The sequence below is a fragment of the Garra rufa genome, chromosome 18, assembly GCF_049309525.1.
Source record: "Garra rufa chromosome 18, GarRuf1.0, whole genome shotgun sequence".
In the NCBI taxonomy this organism is placed as follows: domain Eukaryota; kingdom Metazoa; phylum Chordata; class Actinopteri; order Cypriniformes; family Cyprinidae; genus Garra; species Garra rufa.
Window position 1 is genome coordinate 11,711,716 of NC_133378.1, and position 19,338 is coordinate 11,731,053.

The 19,338-nt window shown below is 35.5% G+C and overlaps 1 protein-coding gene across 1 annotated transcript in view; it reads right to left on the reverse strand.

Moving 5' to 3' along the window:
• The window catches only part of cdh26.1 (cadherin 26, tandem duplicate 1), a 264,367-nt gene that overhangs the window by 207,804 nt on the left and 37,225 nt on the right, over positions 1–19,338 (reverse strand). The window contains exons 15-19 of the mRNA XM_073822973.1: positions 17,460–17,525; positions 16,636–16,689; positions 13,442–13,549; positions 410–445; positions 174–248 (exon numbers count right to left, since the gene is read on the reverse strand). Coding sequence (XP_073679074.1) covers positions 174–248; positions 410–445; positions 13,442–13,549; positions 16,636–16,689; positions 17,460–17,525 — 339 coding nt within the window. The remainder of the gene's footprint in view (positions 1–173; positions 249–409; positions 446–13,441; positions 13,550–16,635; positions 16,690–17,459; positions 17,526–19,338) is intronic.

Consider the following 19,338-nt stretch of genomic DNA (forward strand, 5'->3'; position numbering starts at 1 on the left):
GTACTGACCAGGCTCAACCCTGCTTAGCTTCAGTGAGAAACCAGTCTTGGGCTGCAGGGTGATATGGCTGTGACGTAAACATCCTTTATGTGAAATATCTTATTCATTAAATTAACATTAAAATAACTGCACTTTTGTATAGTATGGTCACTTGTTTTGTGTATTAGACTCACCCGCTCAATGTGCTCTGCCAGGTTCCTTTCTGTACGAGCCAGGCTCTGTGAGCGGGACATCTGACGGCTTTCATTCTTAAAAACAAGTGATATTTAATTTAGACAATTTATTTAATTTTACTTGTTATTTCTGTATTTAACATGCAGTTTTTTTATTGTTGATTATTGTTTGTGAATCATTTCTTAAAATCCATCTTTTTTAAAATATATTTATATAATTAATTTGAAAGGCTTACCCTTTGACTTCGGAATGTTGACCAGTTGTTAAACGGCTTTAGAGAAAGAGAGAGAGAAAACAAAACTACATTATTAAATCCATCATAATCATAACACTTTAATGCATTTACTAATATATATATATATATATATATATATATGTGTGTGTGTGTGTGTGTGTGTGTGTGTGTGTATATCAAGGATATTATAGTTAACGAAAAAACTAAAACTAGAATTGAAAAAGCATTTTCGTTAACTGAAATAAAAATAAAAACGAGAGTTAAAAAAAAAACGAAAACTAACTTAAACTGTTTTGTGTGTATACAAAACGAACTTAAACTAACTAATATTATAGCAAAAACGTCCTTCGTTTTCGTCTTTGTAAATACATTTTACGATATGGATCCAAATCTATACCGGCGTTTGCACCTTGCCAGGGCTCTAGAGTGCGACCAATTTGGTCGCATGTGCGACCTAATTTCTCAATGCTGCGACTAAAAAAAATCAAAGGTTGCACCGGTGCGACCAGCCGTTCCAGGGGAAAAAAAACGAAACTCCGTCACTCTTAAAGTCTCCCTGTTGCTCAACAACAGACACACATTAGACCCATATCGTGGTCTAAAGCAATCAGAGATGAAGGACAGATCCCGCCCCCCCTCTGATTGGCCGTGGTCCAGATATTCATGTACGTGTGTGTACGTTTGAAAATGCATGTGATGCAGTCAGGCTGTCTCTACATGGTCAAGCGTTTACAATGCCTCCTCCGCAAAAACACGGACTGGATCGCGGACTCCATTCATAAAAACCGAATTTACTATGGCGCGGATGCCACGTAATACGTCGACTTTTGGATTGATAAATCAACAGTTGGTCTGTCACTTAATTCAAATCACGATATGGACTAGTGTCTGTGAAAACTGAAAGGCAAAAAGACCGTTTAAAATGAATCCTGCATGTTCCGTTTGCCTCTATGTATTAATGGTGGAGACGTGTATTTTTTTTACTACACGCGTAGGCTACTGAAGCACGCGTGACGCTCCCGGTAATTTTTGGCATTTGCATCTCACATGAACAGATAAACTCAATCTCCAAACCTGCTGTGAGTGTCACTTTTACCGTTTCATTTGAGAAAGCATCATAACATACTGTACACACAGAAACTTCACGGCAACCTGTCAAAATACAGTACGGTTTAACATGAAACAGAACAATATTAGTCCTGTATTACTATTGTACAGTATAATGTAGGTGTTTATATATTCCTATTTATAAATCATATATGTTTGCCAAACATTAAAAAGGTTTATTTTTCATTTGATTAAAAATAAATAAATGTTTATGCTTTCATTTGATTATGTGAAAAATTAAAACAAGAATTTCAAAAAAAGAAAAAAAAAAAAGATTGTAAAGCCCTATTGTTCAAAATGTTAAAATAGAGAGTTTTGGACTTAAGTTTTCACTGAAATGTTTTCATTATTACACCAAGTAGGGTAAAGTACCGGGAAAAAAAATATGCCCCCCCCCCCCAAAAAAAAGCTGGAAACCTAGGGGGAACACTGATTCTTATGAAGAAAAATGGCTTGAACGTAAACCCAACGTACAGCAATGATGTTGCATGCGCCCAATTTATAGGAGTTATCGCATCAAGCCATGAGGTGTTCAGTTTGAAGCCCTTAAAACACTTAATTTAGATTTTCTTTTTAGTTAATTATCTTGAAATTTTTTAAGTTTAAATTTCAGCTCAGTACAGCACTTTAAGCACCAACACTTTTTCAGTAAGTTGCCTTTCTTGTAGAATTGTGCTTCAAATAAAGAACTTTATATTGACCAGATTGTTAGTTATTCATTTACAAGTCAATATTGCCTATATGGACAGGGATTAAAAAATAATAATAAATAAAAAAATAAAAAAGTGAACTTGTAAAACTGCGGTGTTAAATATGATGCGGTTGAAAATTTGGGTGCACCTAACTTTTGCACTGGTGCACCTAAGAAAAAAAGTTAGGCGCACCAGTGCAACCAGTGCAAAAAGTTAGTCTAGAGCCCTGCTTGCCCACTAATTAAAACGGAAGTCTGGGAGTGAGCGGAAGGAAAAAAACGTGAAGGAAACGGTACCTGAAAGAAACTGTGACCAAAGGTAGCCTATTGGATTGTTTGCTTGCGCAGACCGAGTGTGAACGCCAAAACATCGGAGAAAATTGGTGGTGCATTAATACCGGTTGCAACTTAAGTCCAGCCTGGTTCGCCTGCCGCAGGTGCTATAGTTTCTCTTCTTCTGATAAAACTCCACTGAAGCTCCAAACATTTGTGTCCCGGCCTGTAAATTGGTTGGCTGACCAGACGCTGCCTGCTTCACGCAGCAGATGCACACACAAACAATCACACTGCACGAAAACTCACGCTCCCGCACTCAGACAACACACACTGCAAACTGATCGAACCTAAATTTATTTTCTCATTTTTGATTTTTGTCTTGTGATGTGTGAAAACGGTGAACTTTAAGACAGTTTCCAGTTGAGTTAAAAACGAAACAGTGTTCTTTTTTATGGTTTCACTTTCTATTGGACTTTTTGAATTGAGCAAGTGAAAATCCTTTTTCTCAATGAATTCATTTTTTTTTTTTTTATTATTATTAATGCTGTGAAAAAAAAAAGTAAATATATTGTTTTCCACTTCATTCTTTCCTTATGATGTTTGTGTTGTGTATTATTTTTTTTATTTGGCAAAATTTGGAAATCTTTGCCTTGTCTGGTGCCCGAACAGCACTACAACCCTAAGTTGATTAAATTTACCTTTGGGGCCGCCACTATTACAACATAAGCCTTTTGGGTTGAAATAAAAATCTATTTAGGCTACTTCACATTGCCTGTTTTATGCCAGGTGTTTTACCCGTACGGCACCACGTAGTCTGTGATGTCACGTGTCCATAGTCTGTCTGCGAATCATGCACCTGACAAATATCCTAATTTACAAAAAAAAGAAAAAAACTAAAACTAACACTGTAACTAATAAAAACTAAATAAAAACTAAGCAATTTCAAAGTATAAAAACTAATGAAAACTAGTAAATCTGCCTCTAAAACTAATTAAAACTAACTGAATTTGAAAACAAAAAGTCAAAACGAAATAAAAACTAAAACTAATGAAAAATCCAAAACTATTATAACCTTGGTATATATATATATATATATATATATATATATATATATATATATATATATATATATATATATATACATACATACACACACACTGTTCAATATATTTGGGGTCAGTACAATTTTTTAAAAGAAATTAATATTTTTATTCAGCGAGGATGCAGGTAAATTAAAATAACAATAACACAAATGTATCATAATACAAATGTTTCAATATTTTTTTTCCCATGTTTTCATATTAGAATGATTTCTGAAGAATCATGTGACTGAAGACTGGAGTAATGATGCTGAAATGTTGCTTTGCAGCACAGGAATGTATATTTGTTTCTTTTAAAGTATATTTTTTCATGTATATAATAAATACAGCCTTGGTAAACATAATATATTTTCTTAAAAAAAAAGAAACAATCCCAAACTTTTGAATGGTAGTGTATTACACACATTTGGTTTCTTCTATTGTTTTAAACTGAGCTAATATTTTATGCATCATATTTTTCTTGTATCATTTCTCTTCACTTGAAGTACCAGCTTCATATTTTTGCAAGTCCAATTGCCAAACCACGCTTTCCGAGACAGCAAAGACTAAGCGAGCAATTTGCACAAGCTTGCATTTTGAGACAAACTTCTAGACATGTGGCCTCTAGACATGTTTTACAACTTAACTTGACAGAGTGTCTTAAAAACCAGCAGTTAAGAATTATTGCACATAAAAAGAACACGTCCTGTCTGAATGGCTTCTAAGTCTACCTCAGTTACTGACAAACTCGATTGTAAAATGACATAACTTGACGATACTTTGATGTTTTGTTCTACAACGTAAGCTGCACACACTCACACCCCAAACTGTCTTATCTAGTTACTTATTTGAATGATATGTTTTCAAAAAATAAACATAACTGCTTTGAATATTCATGTTTTGAGTATGGGTGTGTGCAATTTAAGTTGTAGAACAAAACATCCAAATACAGTTGAAGTCAGAAGTTTAACCCTTTCAGTGGTGAGTTTAAAATATTCTAGTGGACCCCCGAGAGTGAGTTTTTTTTAAGCGACCGTTATTTTAGAACGTTCGTCCCTTTTGTTTCCATGGCGACGCGTCATGCTTGTCACGTGACACAACACAGTCACAATAACACTGTATGACAGATGGATCGCTTTAATTTCGTTTTTCCTTTTTTATCCAGAATACTGACACACTTGCTTACCATGCCTTGAACTATCTAATATTCCGTTTCACAAATATGTGTGAATTAGTATGATTCGTCGTTTAAACCCCTATGTAAATGATCTGGATCGTGATTTGTAACGTGAGATGGGCGCGGCCATGTTTGTTCGCGCTGCAGTTCAGAGAGTCCTGTCAGCCGCGTTTACATCACGTACATTCATCTGTTTCTCCCGAAATACATGCAAGTAAGTGGCTGGTGAACTAGAAGAGGAATAGAGTGAACCTTTTAGTTACTTTGCCTATGTGTATGTGATAGAAATAAAACACATCGGCAAATTATATTTGAATAGATGGTTATTTGCTGCTTCCATAGACCTATGTGTGTATTTTACAAACTCTAAATGTCTCCTTTTACTAGTACTTATGTGTATTTAAATGTCTGAAACCTAAAATAAGCGTTATGTGGTTAAAAACACTGAATAGTTGTGATTGTATGACAAGTGCAGAGCTCGTCCGTCTCTGGCTCAGCGCCAGCCATCGCGCCAAAGCGCAGTTTGAATTTGTCAGCTGCGTGACGTCACCGAACGTTCCAAATCCCATATGTGGGACCGTACTCCCAGGGGCACAGAAATTAGAATCCCATATGTGGGACCGTACTGCTCAAAGGGTTAAATACCCCCATTTCTTTCATCGTACACTTTCTTCGTTACAAAACTGGACTATAACATTATACAATCTGGATCTCGAAGGATACATCGACGCACACTACAACGCACTCTGCGGCACCATGAACAAGGATAAATCAGAACACAACAAAAAAAGTAAAGGTAACCTCACACCAATCACCAAGAGACCTCATCCCGATTCACTTTCCAGTCCAAGTTTATCACCATCTACATCACCAAAACTGCCATGCTGCACGGAGGTAAGCGACCCCTGCTGAAAAAACCAGCATATGCTGGTTAGGAATGTTGTGGTGCTGGGATGCTGGTTCTTAGCTGGTTAATGCTGGTCCTTTGCTGGTTTATGCTGGTCATGTTGCTGGTCAAGGACCAGCATAAACCAGCAAAGGATCAGCATAAACCAATAAAGAGCCAGCATAAACCAGCTAAGGACCAGTATTAACCCCCTGGGGCCGACGGTCACGCCGGCGTGACCAACCTACTTTTTTTAAGATCAGCGCAAAAGACACTAAAAATGCTCTGTCGGTTTAAGTCATACACATTAGAGATATACATCAATGGAAACTGTAAAGCGTGTACTTTTATTTGGGCACACTCAAAAGAACAGCAGAAAGTTGTGTTTTTTTATTTAGAATAAAGAAAACAAACAGGGTGATTTCTGTTTTCTCTGTCTCCGTGAACTGCTTTTAGAAAAGCGTCAATTATATCATTCAAACACGGTGAATATTTAGCACACAAACATAAAAGTGGTATCTACAGAAAGCTTGAGATTTATGCTTTTAAACAAAGTAAGTTTTATCAAAAACAAATAATCTGTGATAAATTAATCTATAAGAAACCAAGGAGATGTCTAGTCTATCCAGTTCCAACTAATTATCTCTAATGTGACCGCGCCCACTATCGCGAAATCTTTTGCCATGCAAATTAGCCATGTGCTACTAGCGTGGCAAGGACCGGATTATCTGTACGTGAGGAAACTCCCACATCACCGCAACAAAGCAACATGACTTCAAGTTCATCTTGGTTACAGTTTGTTACTGAATGAAGATATGCTGTGAGGAATAAGATTTATATGTACCTCAATCCTAAAAAGGACGCGATGCGACGCAAACCCAGCAGGAGGAGACATTTACATGAGTAAGTCTTACTTTCATTTTCCTACTAGCTTTCGCTGTTATTTATTTTGACAAAACATGTACACATTTTACTAGTTAGACTTATTCCAAACTAAAATTCCTGACTTTATCAAATGAAACATTATGAAGTACGTTTGGTTGCATTGCATCTCTTACAATGGCAGGATATTTATAATGTTCTAGAAAAACGATGTGATTATGACTGTGAGATGCATTTATGACGATATGTTTATGACTGTAGAATCATACTTTATTTATTTATTTTATTGTATAACAGTGTAAAAGTAATATGAGTGCTTACACTGAATGTGTGTTTACATCACGTTTATTAGTAATATAGTGCTAAACGATAATTATTAGTTTCTTAGATATTACATGTCCTTTTTTTTTTTTACATTAGTACAAATTCTAGAGTATAGACTGTATTCTGACATATGATCCTGATATGATTTTTGGTTTGTTTTGTTTTTGTAGTGATCTCAAACCTGCTCAAAAGATGAATCCTGCCCTCTTTCCCTTGAGTCCCTTCAAACTGTTTTCCTCTGAGAGCACTAGAAACTTGTTCAACTACACTGATATTCTAGTGTAAAACAAGTTTTTGACTTTTTTTTGTATTTTTTTAAGGGCACACAAAATAGCAGGTAAGATTTGTTTCATTTGTTGAACAGAATTCAGAAGAAGTTTTCAGAAATGCCACAAAGTCTGTGCACATCTGTGTGGTAAGATGAGGGAGCTCAATAATGTGTCTTTGACCTTCATTATGTATGTTTTGTTTATACAGTGATAGTAAATAAAATAAAAATAATCTAAAACTCCATTCTCTGAATCTTCTCACATTGTTTCCTATAGTCAAGTCAGACATTGATGGGGCCATTAGGGAGGGCCCTTTTGTCTTTCAGGTGTGAATTGCTAAATATTCATGGTCATTGCCACACCTATGAATAATCCCTTTCGATCACAAAACATGTTTTATAAAATTTAAATCAATATATTGTTTTCTCTGAACGAGTGAACGAGATGATTTTCACATCATTTGGTTGAAAAAATTCTAGCCTATGACATCCAATTATCTAAAGTCTTGTAAAGAAATGTCCTGTATGTGCTTCATGGCCTTATTTCAGTGACTTCAAAACTTTAGATTTTCAATAACCACGCATAAACATAGTTTTCTCAAAAACACAAACATGCACATTAATGTTGCTTGCATATTATTGTAGCTCAATATGTGCTGATTACAATGTAATCTGACTTTAACCATTCATATGTTTTTAAGATACTGAAAAAAGCACAAATCTCAGGGCATGTCAAAACTTCTTCAGGGCCCAAAACACCTCAGGCCCCAGAGGGTTAACCAGCTAAGGACCAGCATTAACCAGCAAAGAACCAGCATAAACCAGCAAAGAACCAGCATAAACCAGCTAAAACCAGCATCCAAGCACCAAAACATACCTAACCAGCATATGCTGTTTTTTTCAGCAGGGACATTCTAATCTCAATTGAAAATAAACTTTCCTGACTTGATATCAGGATTGCACTGATTGAAGTAATACACAAGGAACTTCAGGAACTACGACACAGCTTAGAATTTAGCCAAGAACAAATCGACACTCTCACTAAAGAAAATAATTTTTTAAAGGACTCAGTTCACGCACTTACCGCTCAACTCACGTCCGTTGTCACAGAAAACAAAACTATGAAAGAAAACATTTTGGACTTACAAACGCGCAGTAGGAGGGACAATTTAGTTTTCACCGGCATCCCAGAACAAACTCCAGACGACCCCGAAAAATCAGGATTTTATGATAAAACAACTGAAACTACCATCCGAAACTGTACAGACCATCACTTTTCAACGTGCTCACTAGCCTGGAAAAAATCCAGACGCTAATCTATTAAGATTAAGGGTCTGACATCGAGCAATGAAAAGGGCCTAACTCGAGGGGCGGCACCAAGCATGCATTTGAAACTCTCACTGCACGCAATTGGATAACGCCACGACAAATCACAACAATACACTGTGTGAGCCCCATACGCTTAGCTACCAGCGGAGCTAACTGATAGATTAAACTCTTGCCGTATCCAGTCGGCAAAACAGCAAAAACGTCCTTCTTGCAAAGGAACGATTCGAGCGTTTTCTGTTCCTCTTTTATATGAAAAGCCAAGTCTAAGTCATTCATTGTAGCGGCCAAAGCCGTTTCAAACAACTGGTGTTCATCTGTAGCCATCTTTCAATGTTTACTAAATGATTCCGGACGTCACAGCGCTGTCGTCATCAGCTTAGCTCTCCTCTGGCCCGCCTACATCAGATACACCGATTTGATTGGTTTCCAGAACTGCTTACGTAATGCAGTAACGTTGTCTTGCAGAGACAATTCAAATTGTGCTCTTGCGAGACCTCTGGATTTCCAGGGTACATGTTCACTGCATCAGATCTCAAAACAACAACAACCGCCCACAACCGATAAATTTGAGCACTATAAACACAAAGAACTGGTTCAGAAGCAAGACAGACAGCTTAAAGGCACAAACTACGGTCTCAACGAACAATAACCAAAGGACATTCTCACATGTCGAAAACAACTTTTCCAAATCTGAAGACAGAAAATAAATGAAGGAAAAAGGGCAGTCATTACAGTGGACAAATTATACATAGATGGACAACTATATTGTGATAAGGACACTACCCCCTGGCTTTTTTGAACATTCCATTCCCATTCCTAAAATCAATAACTGCTTTAATGCTCTCTCTCTCTCTCTCTCTCTCTCTCTCTCACCTGTAAGATGTGTTTTTGCCTTTGCACCTAGGTCTCGCCCCTCCCCTCATGTTCCACCAGATGTTTGCTTCTAATGTGTTTTTTTTTTTTTTTTTTTGTGTTACTTTGTTTGTTCGTTTACCAATGTCCAATCTGTCGATTATGATTGCTACTCCCTTTCAAAATTACACACTCATACTTACACATATACAGTACTATCATGCTCACTCATTCATTTACATTTCTGCGTATTTTTTCTATCTATCACTTTTGTACCCTGGAACGTTCGTGGACTTGGCTCTCAGACAAAAAGGATCAAAGTTCTTAACCATTTAAATAAATTGCAAGCTGACATATGCCTTCTGCAAGAAACACATCTATCAGAATCTGATCATAACAAAATTAAATCACCAAAGTTCAATCAGTTATTCTCGGCTCACTACAACACAAAACAGAGAGGAGTATGTATTTTAATAAGTAAAAAAAAAAAAAAAATCATTTGTCCATAACTCCACCATTACATCCACCATAAAACAGTTCATGAGCGATTTTGGTCTTGGCGATAGTTGGCGTTTACAGCACCCGAACGTTAAAGAATACTCATTTTTCTCTACTGTCCATCACTCATATTCCCGCATTGACTTTTTTCAATTCTATCTATTTTCAATTCTAATTCTATCATGTCAAAAATTTTGAAACAAAGATTCATCCAATAATCGTTAGTGACCATGCCCCAGTAACATTAAAATGGAACATAATTAGCCCACATAAACCAATTACTAGATGGCAGTTTAACACATCCCTTCTAAAAGATCATGACTTCGACAGTTATTTTAAAAAAGAGTGGGCATGCTTTCTAGAGATGAATGACTCCCCGGAATCATCTCCATCCCTTCTGTGGGAAGCAGGGAAAGCTGTACTAACAGGAAACATCATTTCATTTTCTGTTTACAAAAAAAAGGAAAGAGAAGGAGCAACAGGGAGAACTCGAACAAAAAATGAAAGAATTGGAAGACATCAATATAAATAACCCAACAGAAGAAACACAGGTTGCATTAAGAAAATACAAATTTAAACTGAATGAATTAATCAATAAACATATCCAATTTCTAATTCATAGACTAAGGCAAGAACATTTTCATCATAGTAACAAATCTGGTAAATATTTGGCAAATCAAATCAAACAAAATAAAGAAAAAACAACAATACCAGTCATTACAGACACAGCAGGGAAGTCCACCAACTCACCAGAAGAAATAAATCAAATCTTTCAAAACTATTATAGTAAATTATATTCTTCTGAAAAAGATCCAAGTCAGGAAGACATCAATTCATTTCTTAACAATATCAACCTACCTCAACTTAGTAACCACCAAATAAATACTCTTGAAGCCCCATTAACAGCTATCCATCAAAACAGCTACATTAAAGGAGTTCAAACATTAAATATACACCATAAAATAAGTCTCTATGCTGATGATATTTTATTATATTTACAAGACCCCCACTCATCATTACAAGAAATAATTAAACTCATTGATTCATTCTCAAACATTTCTGAATACTCAATCAATTGGAGTAAATCTGCTATACTTCCATTACACTCTTCCCGCTTAGATGTGGCATCCCAGACATCACCAATTCCTCTGTGCACCAATTATATCACATACCTAGGTATTAATGTTTTCCCCCAGGCTGTCAGTTGTTTGGACTAAACTACACACCATTACTCAAAACAATAGAAGATGATCTTCATCGCTGGATGAATTTACCACTATCTATTATGGGCAGAATATCAGTAATTAAAATGACTATACTCCCGAAATTAAATTATGTATTTACAATGATTCCAACACAACCCACCTTTACCTGGTTTAAATCACTAGATTCAATCATTACCAAATTTTACTGGAAAAACAAGACCCCAAGAAACAAACTCACTACTTTACAGAAATCAAAGACACAAGGACTGGAAGCACCACATTTTTATCATTACTTTTTGGCCAACCAGCTCCAATATATACATAAATGGATCCACCCTAACCCATCAGAAAACACATGGCTAGATGTTGAACAAACAATTTTTTAAGGACATTAACACTTCAGAATTACCCTTCCTTAACCGGACAATCAAAAAACATTACTGTTTTAAAATGCCAACAATAGCTGCAACTCTGACAGCCTGGTGGAAATTTCACCGAATAACAAACTCCCCGCTTGCACCATCTAAATTCACCCCGATTTGGAATAACCCAGATTTTATAGCTAACAAGAAGCCACTTAATTTACGCACATGGGCAGAAAAGGGCATCGCACAACTTCAGCATATCTTTTTTTAATAATAACCTGGCACCATTTTCCCACTTGGTCCAGAAATACGGTATTGGGAGTAATTGTTTCTTGGAATATTCACAAATCAAATAATCAATTCAATCAAAAATTGACATCCGTACAACTAATCTAGACCTTTCACCTCAAATCTCAGAGCTAATTAATTTATCTTCCTTAAAAAAACTACTCTCCAAATTATACAGGTTAATATCAAAATCAGACAACACACTGAGCCTACCAAACACAAAATGGGAATCAGACTGATGCATTACTCCCGATGCTGTTTTTTGGACACAAATCTGCAAAAATATCTACTTCATGACAAAAAAAAATGCCAATCTGCAACTTATACAGTATAAAGTACTTCATAGATTTCATCTAACTGGATGGGTTTTACTTCAGAAATATGTACTCGTTGTACACAAAACACTCCAGACACCTATTTTCACACCATTTGGCATTGCACCTCAGTTAAAACATTTTGGGAAAACATAACTGGCTCACTATCAAACCTTCTGAGATGTCACATCCCATTGTCTCCCTCCCTCTGTTTACTAGGCGATGTATCACTAACCAACTTAAATAATACAAACACTCAGTTGCTCTTAGTGGCTCTAACTATCGCCAAGAAAACTATCCTCATGAACTGGAAATCAAGGAATACTATACATATTGCATCTTGGAAAAACCTACTAATAGAGTACATGTACATGGATAACCAGTTCACGTCAATTACAAAAAATACATCAGAATTACACCCCTCTTGGTTATCTATTATAAACGTCCAACAATCATGAATCCACTCATCACTTTTTGTCTGAAGCCACCATAAAAATTTTTAAGTCCTTTTGGTTAAATCTCATAAACTACCAACAATCAAAAATAAGCTGACCCTCTTTGTTTGAAGCCACCCTCAACCATACAACTTCATCAATATCTAAAAATTGTGAGGGTTGAAGAGGGTTAAGAGGAGGTAGCATTTAATATCAAATCTAATTAAGTATTTATTAAAGTCTATTTGAATTATTAATATTATATATTATTATCATTATAATTTTTTTCCCTTTTTTTTTTTTTTTTGTTCTTTCTCTTTTTTCCTACCCTCTTCTTAACACCATACCTACCGCCTACCCTACCCCCTATTATTTATTTATTTCCTTCTGATCGTATTTCGATTTGCTGTTAAATCCAACTTAAGTCATCCAAATAATATTCCAAGCCTGGAGTCGATTATTCAGAAATAACATTTTTGATCTGATCATGTCCTCTGAGTCTAAGTGCAGTTATAGGCAGATTGAAGATTAATCCTAATAAACATGCCGCTACAAATACATACATAGTGTATTTCTATATACTGTAATTTTGGCAGCGTGGAGATCCTCCTTTATGTCAGGACTGTGGCGAAGGCAGCGCTTAGCTCGCTCACATAACTGCTCACTTCTATAACGGGAAAATACCATTTTTATGACATAATATGTGGTTATTAAGATAAAAATATGTCATTTTAACGAGATAATTGTGTAGTTTTAACAAGAAAATATCTCGTTATTACGAAAAAAGATGTCGTTTCATGTTTGTGTATCATGTTTGCTGTCATGTATGTTTTGTTGATCTTTGATGTATCACCTGTAAATACTATATTTGTTGGCAATATAAAAAAATGAAAAAAAAAAAAAACTTGGGAAAAAAAAACAGCATACAGTGGCAGTAGTCAATCACAACTCACCATTGTAACAACTTAAAATCAACATTCTTAATGTATGTAAAGTATTAAAATAATAACAGAAGACATTTATCTGAAATGTTTGTATATTCTATTTGATGTCTGACCTGAGGAGGATATTTCTTGAGCTCTTCCTCTGTGAATCTGTATTCTGGTGGTATTGTGTCTTCTCTCTCTCCAACAAGAACAGCCTTCTCTGATTTCAGTTTCCTCCCCTGCTCAAAAATTATTGTAAATTATGTGAATTATTAAAAAAACTAGTACTAGTACTTCCACAGATGAAGATAAATGCATATATCTTATGCATATGTGACCCTGGACCACAAAACCAGTCTTAAGTCGCTGGGGTATATTTGTAGCAATAGCCAAAAATACATTGTATGGGGTCAAAATTATTGATTTTTCTTTTATGTCAAAAATCATTAGGAAATTAAGTAAAGATCATGTTCCATGAAGATTTTTGTAAAATTTCTACTGTAAACCTATCAAAATGTAATTTTTGATTAGTAATATGCATTGCTAAGAACTTAATTTGGACAACTTTAAAGGTGTTTTTCTCAGTATTTTGATTTTTTGCACCCTTAGATTTCAGATTTTCAAATAGATGTGTCTCGGCCAAATATTGTCCTTTCCTAACAAACCATACATCAATAGAAAGCTTATTTATTGAGCTTTCATATGATGTATATATCTCAGTTTTGTAAAATTTAACCTTATGACTGGTTTTGTGGTCCAGGGTCACATATATGAAATATAAATAAAAAAGTCACATATGGTGGACCTCATATGACGAAGCTATATGATTTGTTTTGACAATAAGCAAAATATATGTTGAGGCCCACTAGCTAGGCTATTTTCCCCTAGAGAGGCCAGGGTAAGGAAGAACTTGTTATGTTAGGGGCCTCTAGCTAGTCCATGGTGGGGAAGAACATATGTTTATGATAATAATGGTAAATCCAAGGACCCCCAATAATTCAGTTTGACATTTGTACGTGAGAAGGCAGGTATAAGAACCCTGCCTCAACCAAGCTAAGTTAGTTCTCTATGGATGGCTTGGCTAGGTTGTTTCGGGCAGCAGAGCCGGTTTTCTGGAGAGCGCTCGGCTTGATTGTTTCTGCAATAAAGTCTATTCTTTTGGTATCAAAACCCGACTCTCAAAAATGTTTCTTCGATTGAGGAAGAGGGAAACCACAACATCCACAAGAGAAAATATTAGTTGAATTTATAAAAACTACACCGTTAAAAAGTTTACATAAACTTAATTCTTAATACTGTTTTGTTACTTGAATGATCCACAGCTTTTTTTTTTTTTTTTTTTTGTATAGTGATAGTTGTTCATGAGTCTTGAGTTCTTGCTTGTCCTGATCAGTTAAACATTCTTCAGGTCCCACAGATTCTTTGGTTTTTCAGCATTTTTGTGTATTTGAACCCTTTCCAACAATGACTGTATGATTTTGAGATCCATCTTTTTACATGGAGGACAATTAAGGGAGTCATATGCAACTATTACAGAAGGTTCAAACACTCACTGATGCTCCAGAAGGAAACACGATGTATTAAGAGCCGGGCGGTGAAAACTTTTGTGTATAAATTTAAAGACAATTTTCTTATTTTGCTTAAATATTATATTTTTTTCATTTAATACAGCCCTTCAGAAGCTACAGAAGATACTTACATTTTCCCAGAAGACAAAATAAGTTAAATTTACCCATTTCTTCAAATTCCAAAAGTTTTCGCTCTTAATGCATCGTTTTTTCCTTCTGAAGCATCCGGGAGCATTTGAACCTTCTGTAATAGTTGCATAGGAGTCCCTCAGTTGTCCTCAGTGTGAAAAGATGGATCTCAAAATCATACGTTATTGTTGGAAAGGGTTCAAATACACACAAAAAAAAATGTTTGAAAACCAAAGAATTTGTGGAAGAACAGCAAGCAGTTTAACTGTTCAGGACAAACACAAACACAAACACAAACACAAACACAAAAAAACAAAACAGCTGTGGATCATTTAGGCAACAACAAAGTATTAAGAATCAAGTGTGTGTAAACTTTGGAACAGAGTCATTTTTATAAACATTTTCTGTTGTGGACTATATCTAAATGTCTTTTATGTGAAATATCTTATTCAGCTCAGTACTAAATAAAAAAATAACATGCATTTTAATTGATCCCTCTTATTTTGGTAAAATAATTATTCTGTAAGGTGTGTGTAAACATTTGACTTCAACTGTGTCATCAAGTTATGTTTACTACAGGCTTTTCACTTAGGAAAATCTCAAAGGTACCAGTGGTGAATTCGTCTTTTGGGTTCTGATATAACAGCTGCACCAGTCCAGAAAGACGTACAGTATGTTGAATGATATAATGTGAGTAAATCTACCATGCATTTGTATTTAATGAACAAGAGAAAAAACGCAGAATGTTAACGACAACTTTCAAGCAGACATTTTTAAGCCTGCTCTGCTGTATATCTAGGCACATTTCACAGACTGCTCTGAAGCAGGAACAAAAACACCTTAGGCAAAATCCAAATTTCTACGTTTTTTTTTTTTACAACTCTTCCCCTCCCAGTCTGTCATGCCTCAGGTGTTATACACCCATACTGCATGTCTCCGTTTAATGGATGTTGTCACCAGTGTTGGGCATGTACCTTTAAAAAAGTAATTAGTTATAGTTACTAGTTACTTCTCACAAATAGTAACTGAGTTAGTAACTCATTATAAAAGTAACTAATTACCAGGCAAAGCTCTTGCGTCACTTAAAAAAAAAATCTAATTTAATATAACTGTAAAATAAATATAAAACATTGTACACTAATCTACACTATTACGTGGGAAAAGTAGTGCTTATACTTCCAGTTTGCCATCGTTGTGATGTTGTGGGTGTTGGTGTTGTATGCGCCTAACCGTGCGCGTTCTTGTGTGTGAACTCCCGCACTACTCTGCCTCTGATTGGCAAACAGTGGAAATTTACTCAATATAAGCCAATCATCGCTTTCTCAGTTACACCACGTTTACAGACACACCAAACATCATCGCTGGTTATGTGTCCCGCCCCGAACACACACAAACCCACACACCCCGCAGAGAAAGAGAGGTCCGATGGCTGAGAGAGACGCTGTTCGCATGAAAACCGCTTCAGTATTCTCAGTTATAGTAACGCGCATTTTATTGTCAGTAACGGTAACGGCGTTGTAACGGGGGAAAAAGTAATTCGTTTGATTACTCGTTACTGAAAAAAGTATCGCCGTTAGTAATGCCGTTTATTTATAGCGCCGTTATTCCCATCACTGGTTGTCACTCACCACGCTCATCACTCCTTCATTGCCGGACATTTCCTGGAAGTGCTGAACATTATACTGTGAGAGAAAACATAAATCAATCACTTTTTTGAACATCACCAAAGAACAACATTAATTATGACCATGGTTCATGATATTTACTATTATTGATATTTAAATTAAGAGTGGTAGTGTTTTGAAGAAAAAACAATGTCACCTAAACACAATGCAATTTCATGGAAAAATAAGTTTGACAAATTGGTGGCTAAATCATATGAATCTGCTTATGCCCCGCTGATGATTATGTTTAGGGGGTTGACCTTCCTCACTTCATCATCTTCACTTACACAGAACAGAAACATGCCCGTATCCTTCACACTTCTATTTCTGAGTCAATATCAGATACAATTTAAGGGAAATAACTAGGAAAAAAGCCAACAAGTCTCAACACACCTTTTGATCTAAAATCGTTGTGATGCTTTATCTTATCATCTTTCCCAATGCAGGAGTACAATGTCACAACATCACAGATCTACAAGCAATTCAAGCTTTTACATTTCTGCCGTGTGATATTTAAAGAAGAACAATGGTGGAATATGTCTTACAGTTTTAACATGTCCACCAGATAATGTTTTCAGGTAATTTGCTTTGTATAACTTATATAACTGCTAACGTATAACTTTTCACCAAATTGAAATCCATTTTGCATATTAGTGAAAAATTTGTACTATGCATGTTTTGGATGTTGCAACACAGCCTACAGTATAGTCAGTTTCCACAAATGTCAACAGAATGATGTAGGATTATTTTTTTTGGCAGTGAGTGCATATCCTTAATATGACACTCACCCCTGCAGCGCTTCTCATCATGCCGTTTTCACCCTTCCGGTATCCATCTGTAACCGTGAACTCAGGCTGGAACAATAGTAATATGTAGACTGTTAGTAGCTTGTTATTAACTTATGACATTTGAAGGGCCATGTCATATCATTTGGTTTAGATTTTGTTGCTACTTAACAGTTAAAACTCAAATCGTGCGTTAATGATTATCTGACATTAGAAATTAAAATCATGAAACAAACAAACATGGACAAACAATGAGCAAAACATGTGTTGCAGTATTTATTATACGTTGTTATTATTATTCCACGGTAGAACTCGTTTAAATAATGTGTTAGTTAATGTTGGAATTAAAAATAAATGAATGTTAACTAATGTAGATAAAGGATTAGTTCACATTTTATTGATAATTTACTCACTCCCATGTCATCCAAGATGTTCAGGTCTTTCTTTTATCAGTTTAAAAGAAATTAGAAACATTCCATGATTTTTCTCCATATAATGGACTTTAATGGAAGCCAATGGGTTGAACGTCCAAATTGCAGTTTCAATGCTGCTTCAAAGGGCTCACATTCCCAGGCGAGGAATAAGGGTCTTATCTAGCAAAACGATCAGTCATTTAAAAAAAAAAAAAAAAAAAAAAAAATTCTGTATATTTGCAACCACAAATGCTCATCCTGCACAAGCTCGAACTTAAGCATTACATGATCAACCTGCAACTAAACATGCAAATAAAGTTAAACAGCCTTTATAAACAAAGATAAAGCAACAATGTCAGATGATTTTAAAGTTGGAGGAGAAAATGAGATTGAGTTGTTCGCCCTACCTTACCTTTTTGATTCAAAGTACACAGCCGAAGAACTAACCACGCATGACTTTACCAACATGATTACATAATGCGTGAAGTCACATGTCGCAGAGCTAGAGCAAGAGGAGCAATTGTGGTTACCTTTCTTTTTAGAAAATGACTCATTGTTTCAGTAGATAAGACCCTTATTCCTTGGCTGGGATCTTGTAGAGCCCTTTGAAGCTGCACTGAAACTGCAATTTGGACCTTCAACCCTTTTGCCACCATTGAAGTCCACTATATGGAGAAATATTTTAAAATCATCTGACATTGTTGCTTTATCTTTGTTTATAAAGGCTGTTTAACTTTATTTGCATGTTTAGTTGCAGGTTGATCATGTAATGCTTAAGTTCGAGCTTGTGCAGGATGAGCATTTGTGGTTGCAAATATACAGAATTTTTTTTTTTTTTTTTTTTTTTAAATGACTGATCGTTTTGCTAGATAAGACCCTTATTCCTCGCCTGGGAATGTGAGCCCTTTGAAGCAGCATTGAAACTGCAATTTGGACGTTCAACCCATTGGCTTCCATTAAAGTCCATTATATGGAGAAAAATCATGGAATGTTTCTAATTTATTTTTGAGTGAAGAAAGAAAGACATGAACATCTTGGATGACATGGAGATGAGTGAATTATCAGGACCTTTGTATTCTGGAAATCAACTAATCCTTTAACCAATGTGTCCAAAAAGTAAAAAATTACCGAAATATGTCTAAAATATGTCTTGTGTTTAATTTAGTTAAATCCATTTTCCACCCATCATCCTCATTAAAATGAAAAATCTGTGGACACAAAAGAGCTGTGATAAATTGACCTCCCTGTGTTTTGTTTGTAAACATGGAGGAGGAGTGTTTTTGTTGATGTTTTAATTTTTGTTGAACCTTCACATTCTTTTGTCCCAGAGACATAAGACGACTTCAAACCAAACAACACAGAGCAGAGTAAATAGCCCTTTCACACATACAGTCTTTATTGGTTAATTACTAGCAAATTACTGTTAAGAGATCATGTGTGAACAGGAACTTTTCAAAAATAATGGTAAA